The sequence below is a fragment of the Hyalella azteca genome, unplaced genomic scaffold (assembly GCF_000764305.2).
Source record: "Hyalella azteca isolate HAZT.00-mixed unplaced genomic scaffold, Hazt_2.0.2 contig9819, whole genome shotgun sequence".
Lineage (NCBI taxonomy): Eukaryota > Metazoa > Arthropoda > Malacostraca > Amphipoda > Hyalellidae > Hyalella > Hyalella azteca.
In genome coordinates, this window is record NW_025939879.1 from 225 (window position 1) to 9,921 (window position 9,697).

General features: G+C 38.2%; 1 protein-coding gene across 1 annotated transcript; it reads right to left on the bottom strand.

Annotated features, from left to right (window-relative positions):
- Positions 1-3,278: 3,278 nt before the first annotated feature.
- LOC108673639 lies at positions 3,279-6,272 on the bottom strand. The gene is made up of 5 exons (XM_018161496.2): positions 6,191-6,272; positions 5,750-5,855; positions 4,342-4,464; positions 4,075-4,098; positions 3,279-3,446 (listed from the first exon to the last, which is right to left on the bottom strand). The coding sequence occupies exons 2-5, from the start codon at positions 5,852-5,854 to the stop codon at positions 3,279-3,281; spliced, it is 420 nt and encodes a 139-aa protein (XP_018016985.1). The 5' UTR covers position 5,855; positions 6,191-6,272.
- Positions 6,273-9,697: the final 3,425 nt, after the last annotated feature.

Genomic DNA, 9,697 nt, shown 5'->3' on the forward strand with positions numbered 1-9,697 from the left:
TAAAGAAAACCTACTTCGTTGATAATTTATTTATCAAATTTAACATATTTTTTATGTTTTTCGGTAATAGTCACTAAAATATCAATGAATTAGCAGGGCTAACTGAAAAACTTTCCAATAGGCGCGTCATTTCATGGAGTTACATAGAAGATGCAATAGGCGCATCATTTTATTGAGTTATATTTAATTAAGTGTAGAAACTAATTTGCAACGCAATGCCTTAATCATATATTGCATGCAGCAGCGAACCTGAAACTGGTCAGACTTCTCTCACTCCTCGCCTGCTGCGGACGTAAGAGCTTACGTAAAGACTGTATGGCAACAGCCACTCTCTAGCTGGCAGACCGGTTTCATTTTCGTTTTAGCAGACCAGTTTCTGGAGCCGCACTGGCCCCCAGAGCCAAGCCTTTGAGCTCGCCCAATGACAGCGGCCATTATGGTGAAAATACTGCTGAGATTTGTTACAGTCCGTGTCCGAAGGTTGTATAAAATGATTTATGTGAATTTTTACATACATAGTTGGTTACCCGGCTGGAAATCTATTCAAATTTTATCTTGTTAACTTATTTATGTAACGCATTAGCGATCTGCAAGTTTTCAATAAATTTATTTAAAACTTAGCAGGACATAATAATCTTAAATGAAGCCACGAAATTAATTAGACACATGAACTTCCTAAGTTACTAAGTTAGTTACGAGTCACTTAATAATTATCACTTCGGCTGGAAATGACACTCGTGAAAAACTTATTTTCGTGCAAATAAAGCTAGGTATTGGTGATCCTGGTCCTACTCCAGATGCTCTTGTTTCAAGTCCATTATTTTATGAGTCCACAAAACTAATTTCTATTGGCCAACAGTATTTTAGATTCAGATGTACAATCGATTGTCAAAGTTGAATCTAAACACACTTTAAAATGAAAATATAAAGAAATCTTTAACCATGTGAATTGAATCTGTCAATCAAAGTAACGGAAATTTTTCTGAAGGTCACCTCAGAGAAAAGCAAGAATGGGATAGCGGCCCGGCCAATTTAAGTATAGTTTTTTGCAGCGTTTTTACTTGCCTCATAAATTGCGTGGGCTAAGGACGCCCAGTGGTATATCGTCCACTCTCGGCACACAAGCGCACGCAATGAAGTTACAGTTAAATGATTACACAGCAGGTACCGACCAAAGCCGCTGTTTCGCTATTACCTGAATACTCTCAATCAAAGGCAACCTTGTCTTCAAAGTCACTCTCGCTCGATCATATAACTTAGGACTAGGTATAACGTAAGATAAAACCATTTTAAATTAAATTCATGATTACGCTTTTTGTGAAGGGTATAATTAAATGTTTTTAGACCGTTTTGAGTTCACTATTTTTCTAAGTAGAGAAAATCAGAGATTGAGCTTACATTATTAATTGGAGGGACTGTGGATTAATCTTTCTAAACAGAGTTAGTTAACACTTCTGTAGGTAGGGGCATCCGAGTGTGCACTTCTAGGTTGAACGAATCCAAGTTTACCTTTCTAGGTAGAAGGCATCCAAGTTTATATTTTTAAATAGATGGCATCCGAATATACTTCTCTAGGTAGAGGGCCTCCTAGCTAACCTTTCTGGGTAGAGGGAATCCGAGCTCAGGTAGAGAGCAATTATTGAAGTAGAGGTCAATCCGAGGTAGAGGGCAATTGAGTTTACCTTTCTATAGGTAGAGGACATCCTATTTACTTTTTTGGTTAGAGAACATCCAATTTTACATTTTTAGGTAGATATGGCATCCGATTATACCTATCTAGGAAGATGGCATCCGAGTATATTTTTCTAGATAGAAGGCATCTAAGCCTACCTATCTAGGCAGAGGGGGGTCCGAGTTGAAATTCCTATAGGCAGAGTGGATGAGTTTAAACATGAAGAGCAGATTATTTGTTTTCTGGACGGTCAGAGAACGATTGAGTGTCAACTCCAGCAGTGTTATTATCAAAGAAATAGTTCAGTGACTGCTGGACGGTGTGTCTCGGTTTAACAGGTTCCTTAATTACAGTCTTCCATTCAGTGTGGCCACACATTTGATGGTTGAGATACAGAGAAATTTGCGAGAAATAAAATTAGGTTTAGCCAGAGTTTTCTGGGAAAAGGAAAAGTTTGCGGCAGTGAAAAGGCCCCATTTCACTGTGACAGACCGCAAAAAATTTCAAATGTTTGATTCCAGCTTAATTCTATGATTTAAACCAATGAATTTTATTAATTTGGACATACACTTAGTACAATATTGACCAACAATATTTTCTATTTTCCAAGATTTTCTAATTATCGAACAATGTGCAAGAAAGGTTAATTTATGTTTTTTCCTCATGGTTCATGAAAATTCCTCTTAATTGTTTTAAATGCTACTACTGATACCCAGGTACTCAAAATATTCACCTCCGTAAGGACAAGTGAACTTTTTCCTGACAACTTACCTTCTCCTAGTAACCGGTCTCCACCGATATTACGACATAAGATGCACAAATCCTAGTTTTCGCGGCATCAAGTCTTCGCTACTCATACTAGGAGACTTTTTAACAACGAATGATTCTCCAAGTTTGGTTGAGCAACACTATCATAAAATGCATGATGCACCACTATCATAGATCTACTATTATATGTCCATGCAGTAATACTCGCGCGTCAATCCTTATGCGGATTGTCTGCTTCAGTGAACCTCGCAACACGCAACATCTACCAACAGCTTTGAAAAGACCACGCAGAAAATCTATGGTTAGACTGGCTATGGGCCTCTTTACCTTGGGATGTCAACGCTGATATATATATATATATATGTGTGTGAAACGAATGAATGAATGATATATATTTATATATGAGTGATGATATTAGCATTGACATAAGTACAAAATCAAGTAAATAGGATACTACTCAAAAATCAAAATTGTTAGGAATAATTACAAAATCACAAAATAATTTAGAATCAAAGCACCGAAAATTACTCCGAAAACAGTCTCAAGGTTCTGACAAATCCAGTTGTTTGAAGGTTGATGGCCGGGGTCCTATCCTTAATGATGAGGGCCTCAGCTATCATGAGTCGGTTGGCGTCGGGACATCTCATGACGACGCTGATGCACTCCTCCAGTACCGTACGAGTGATGGTCTCGTTGTGAGCTTCCATCAGGTGGTTCTTTGGTCCACCAGACTGAAGGTGGCACGTGAGACGTCGGCTTAATGTCGTAGTTGTGAGCCCGATATAGTCCATATTGGGGAGAAGTCTACAACCTTCTCTATTGCAAGAAAATTTATAGACTACATTGGTCTCTTGGAAAAGCCCATCTCGGTCATGACACAGCGGAAATAGTCGACCTCGGTCTTGATCTCGTCGGCGATGAACTTGACGCGAGACTCGGGATAGCGCGGGGCTGCTCGCTTCTCTGAAGTAACGCGAGACGAGGGATAGCGCGCAGCTGATCGCTTCTGTAAAGTTAAGCGACATTTAGCATGGCTTAGCTTTTGTAGGCGCGATCAAATACACTCAGCATCTACATGCATAAAAACCAAATGATTAAGAAATCTAAGCACAGGTAATCGGTTATGCACATTATCAATTAAGCCCACTAAGTCGCGCTTGCGGTATGTTATAGGGGTTGAAATTTCAGACATGCGTTGATTAAAATTCATTCACGTGGCATATGACGGGTGGAAATGAGCAAATTTTTTTACTAAAAATGACGCATTGCGTGAGATATGGTCTGATTGATTTGCAATATGAGTCTAGATGCACAAACCGTCTTTGTAAAATTCATCATGTTCTGCATCACTATCGAAGTAAATTCGATGCACAGCCTTTAATTCTAAATGATTGAATGCGATATCAGTCATTCACGTCATACATATTGGCCACAAATCTGCATCTCTAAATAAATAATGTTTGGTAAAAATACGTACAACGCAATGAACTGTTAGAAATGATTGCCCAATCACTATGTATTTTTCAGAAGCTAAAACAAAATCCTAATCCAATTATTGGTTTGGACTCGTAGGTTTTTTAAGATGAGGTGAAAACATAGTAAGTGACTGCAGCAAATTTGCTGGCTAAACGTACCTTACGGAAGAGGCTGAAAAGTGTCTGAAAAAAAGAGTGAAAAATTGTAAATAAATCTTAAATAGCAAAATTTTTACGTTACTGAGTAAATTATGAAAATAACTGAATAAAATTATGGACATTCAAATATATTAAGTGACGATATTCATGCCACAATATCAATCATTCATATTTCTTATCTTACAAGTACGCAAGAGCATTAGCAACAATTTTATTTCTGTTCTATCAAATGAAATATAAATATTTTATTTTAAAAGGAAAATGTACCTGGATTCCGTTGTCGTTGGAGACCTGCGGTGCCCTGAACTTAGCGAAGCAGGTGGTAACGGCGCGGTCAACCTCTGCGTGGTACGCCATCGTTGCCTCGGTACCGAAGCACGCTTGTCGCACCTGCCAGGCAAGGACTTCATCATTCACAAGATTTACGTCATGTTTAATTGGAATCATTCCGAAGAGTTACGTCATGTTTCATTGGAATCATTCCGAAGAGTTACGTCATGTTTCATTGGAATCATTCCGAAGAGTTACGTCATGTTTCATTGGAATCATTCCGAAGAGTTATGTCGTGTTTCATTAATAGCTACCCGGCAATGAGTAATGCCCAATTCAATCTTTTCAAATTCAGGTACAGTTAAAACCATGCCTTGTTTCTCTAATGAGATTTTCGGCCACCTATAAAGTGCACATTCGTTTGAAATAGTAATATTCATGCAAGTGCTTTCCGCTCACTCAGAAGTCTATTGTCACAACGTCTTGATCTACTCATCACCTACATTACTAATTGTCTAATCTAATTGAAAAATTTTTCATTTGATACAGACTACCAAATTTAGGTTTTTAGTTAATAGCATCGGTATTCAATATAGATATGTACAGGATTGACAAAGGAAAAAAAGTTTAAAAGCAACTGTTTTCTGAAAAAATACAGCAGAAATGTTGACGAGCTGTCACAAAAGTTCAAATTACAATGAGTGGAAAAAACATTTCTTTAACAGTCTTAATTTCATCAGTTAATTATCCGCGGTCCAGGAAAATTCCCCGATCAAAATCTACTTGTGGCATCTTTTATCATCTTTACTGAATGAAATTTTAATGAGGCAAACAATGTTATAAATATATTTCGATAAATGCACGCCACCGGAGTGAAAGCATTACTGCCGGTAATTGCCGTGGCTCCCAACATCTTTTCCACGGAGGATGGTTGTCGGTATGATTTAAATATTATATAAGCCATAACCTAGCAGGATGCAAGCCAAGGTACTAATAACGAGCTTTTTTACAAGCTTTTTGCCTGACTAGACTCACTCCATGATCCACTTGCTTTCTGAGATGCTTTGAATATAAATACAAAACTTACGGGGTTACATGAAACTTGTTACCACAGTTATTTGTATATAATGGCATCGAGAAAATCTTGATACGAATAGTTATTTTTTACATCTCGTTATTTAGATTCGACCAGCGCTGGATATACGGCTCCAAAAACTTGTTTCTTGTGAAAAATTGTGAGCATGGTAATGAAATGACACCCAAGGAGGAGGTTGGCTTATGTCGCTCTGTCAACGGTGGAAATTTAGGCGCCTATAACGGCTAGTTGTAGCATAACGTCTATTGATTAAAAGCCTCAAACTAGTACTGACCAAATTCGATTAAAAAGCTTCGATTTGTTACTGACCTTGACGTTGCCGAACTTGTTGAGGTACTCGAACTCGAGGTTGAGCTGCACCTGCGCGGCCGCGAGGCCCAGGAGGGCAAGAAGCGCAACACACGTTCCCTGCATGCTTGGGGGGAAGAAAACGTTGTGCTTTTAGAAGACCAATCACTGCCTAAATGAAACGGGAAAACAAGTTGAAAAATTAATGCCTCTCTTTGTGAGAACGTGTTCAGGTCATGAATCGAAAGCGAAAGATGTGCCGTGCTTAGATGAATTGTTATCAGTAACTGTTATTCTGCTAGCGACAAAACTTGAAGCAAAAAGTTCGAGGTAAAAAAAACGTAACACAAAAATTGCTCAATTGCGATCCGAACAATATTTGGATTTAACCATTGAATAAGTGTACCTGTAGTTCTTAGTTTCTAGGTAACTAAGAAATGAAAGCTGCTGTGTGACACTCACCTGACGAGTGAAGACGGAGCTGTGGTGGCACTCACTGATTCCCAGCACTTATATAGTCTTCCCTCAAGTCCCTCCTACCATGTGACCTTCTTCATTATTGGTCAGCGGCTACATTCTAGAAACAAACCTCATTGGTCAGAAATTACAGAATGCTTATTGGTCAAATCAGACCTTCGGCAGATTCTAACAAAATAATCGATGCAAAAAAACAATCGAAAATTTTTAATTCCAAGGTTAATCCCTTCAATTGCCAGCATTGAAGATTCGACGATACAGTCAGACTTGATATAATTTAGTATCTCTCAAAGTTCGTGTATGTAAAACAAAACATCGTAAAAAAACTCCGAAGACAAAAAAAGCTCACTAATATGCCTATTATGTATGTATATCCTCATCCTTTTTGTGTTGGGTAATATTATGGGATCTGTAATTTTATGTTCAGCGCTAGAATCTAGTAGCCTCGCCTAACGATGGGAATAGAGAAAACTTAAAATGTAAATGTTCGTTTTTTTTTATTTCAAATATATTTTCAATTAGAAAATTAATTTGAACACTTTAATCATAAATATTTCGAAAAAAAGCGTTAGTACTGTGAATGTGCTATGCGCAGCTCTAAGCTATACGTGGGCTTTGACGTTTTTTTATTACATTATCTTAGTTTGAAATTAGCATTGGGATTCAGAATTACAGAGAGATTTTATGCAACGATAATAAAGACAGCTCAAATCGCAGCGGTCATCTAACCCCGGGCAGGGTCAGAAGAAGCAGCAATAACTAATAAAGCATAGGAACTGCATAATTTTTTATCAGTCTGCAAAAATGCATAAAACTTGATAGACCGCAAATACCTTGATAAAAAACATGTAGCGACTCTAGGTGACTCGATAATTTAATTCAATGTATTTGGGCTGGAATTTATGGCAACAAATTCAATTGAACTGAAAATATTAGTGATGATAAAATCCAGGAGAGAGTTTTATTAAATCTAAAGTTAATATAGCAACAATATTGCGGTCATCTACTGAAGTTCGCGGGTAACGGAAAGTTAACTTGCCTTGCCCGATTCACATAAATGATTTGGATAATGCCAAGCTTAATTGAAAATTTATAATCTAGTTAAGGACTATTAATCTACGCTGACATTTTTTGGCAAGAATCAGCCGCTTACAGTACATAGATTGTGAGGTCAGTACATAGATTGCGAGGTCAGTACATAGATTGTGAGGTCAGTACATAGATTGTGAGGTTAGTACATGGATAGCATTTTAAGACTGAACATATGCTCCTGCATAGCTTCGTCTAGTCTGTTTTGAAGAAGCCCTGAAAATGCTGGACAAAAACTCAAACAATCCAATATGTCCTACCCGAACGCCTACCATCAAACCAAAAGGAGTAGAAACAATTAAAAACAAAAGTTATATCACGGCTCCTTTTTAGGAGCCAGAAAAATTTAAGATATATATTCAAGTTTCATTTATGAACCTATGGTAGACATTTTCCATCTCCGTTTACTCAAAATCTTTCGGTAAATGTGGCATATAGCCTTCACAGAACTATTATTATATTAATATAGCCTAATTAGGACGTCTATCGTTCTTACATAAGGTTGATAAGCACGAGGCCTGAGAAGCGAGCCTCAGTGTGTTCTGGGTTACCATCGCGACTGGACCTGCTATAACACAGCCTGCTGGAATCCATTATTTCCTAAGGGGAGCGTCTACCCTAAAATTTTGGATTTTGGCTTCTCCGGTTTTCGGTCTCATCTTAAAGCTGATATTCTGACCTATCCAACGGTGCCAAAACCATCTCTGTACGTTGATTTATGCGTTCACGACAGATCATGAAAGGGAGGGGGGTGGGGAGTTCTTTAACAAATAGAATAGGAGGAAATTAGCAGCCGAGCACTTTAAATAGAGTGTCTGCTTCAGCTGCAGCTCAGTTACCCGCCTGGCTTCGTATGAGGAGGTGTGCATGCAGTCGTTCCCACCATCCTTGACTGGAATCAAACTGCAGTAACGTTTAGTTTTGTATCCTTGCTACATTGAGTGCCTATTGTGATGCGCGCGGGACTTTGTCGCGCTCTCCTGAACATTCACACTTATTGTCACGGCAAACCTATCTCCTCCTAGAGTTTTGAAGCTACAGCGATGCGACATATACCACGCGATTTGTAAATAAAATCTCTAGAAACCATCCGGTCATTTTTTTCGATTTCGTTATAGTTTGGATTATATTCTGCAAAAAGGGGGGGCAGAGGAGGGAAAATTAGAAATTTTTGGGAAATTTTGGAAAATCCCCCCCTCCTCCCGAGCAAGATGGAAAATCCCCCCCTCCTGTCTCGATGGTGTAGAACGATATTTGTAGGAGGAGATTTTTTTTCGAAAAATTGACACGAACAAAAAGTTCATAGATTTCTGTTTTACATATGTGTACCAAGTTTCAAAACGATCCGTTCGTAAATGAAAAAGTTTTCAGAAGAGGGAGACGGTCCCCCCTAAGATCCCTGCTAATAAAATCTCATTCTTTTGCTTCTGTCAATATAATAAGTCCAGTTGGGTATCGAGAGTGAGAAGTTTATCTAACGAAGAAAATAACGGCATCATTTCAAAACCTAAAGGTTTGAAAACTCAGACCTTAGGATATCTTGCCTAAGTATAAAAACCAAAAAATTATATATCCTGCTTTACTCCGTAGACTGGACTATGCTATTCTCACCTTTGCTGAGGTTAAACAGAGCCATTTTCTCTTTTTGGTTTCGTTAGAAAAAAAAAAAACAGAATAAAGCTCTTTTAATTTGAAATAAGTCGCCAATCCAAAAAATGAGGAGGAAAACCAACATCCTTGGTCAAAAAAGAGGAATAATAACCCTTTAAAAAGGACAATACCCATATCTGAAACGACCAACATTCCGCTCCCTAATTTTCTTACTAATCTCTCAAACAATTAGCTATCTTCAACGAAATCAATTTGCTATCAAAAGGCCCAAAATTCATTCCTACACCCAATAAACAGAGATCTTCTGACTTGATTAAGGCATTAAATGAGTTACGAAGGATTATGAACCTCCAATATTTCTTCAAAAGCAAAACCAAATATATAACACCTTTTCATACAAAATTCAATTGAAACCCTCCCCAGATTGAAAACATTTCTTTCCTAAATTATTACAAAAGAACCAAGTACAAGAGATGCGCTGCATCTCTTGTTTGAAGACAAGATCACAAAAATACGATAGCACAAAAAAAAAAAACTCCCAGCAACATCGGTCGATTGCTTCAAGCCCAGCATTGTCAGGACGAATCTAGCTGGCTTAGAGTAACCGGGTAGAACTTTTTTTGTTATTCTCGTAGCCCGGCAGCGGTAGAACAGGTTGTAGCCCAAGGATGGGTTGAGCAGCAACTCTAACCATGCCGTCATCGATGTCTTCTGTCACGACAGCTCCACATTTGCACAGTGCCACAGAGAGTCAAGCTTCTACACAGTTCTTCTGGCCATGTCATTTTCTAG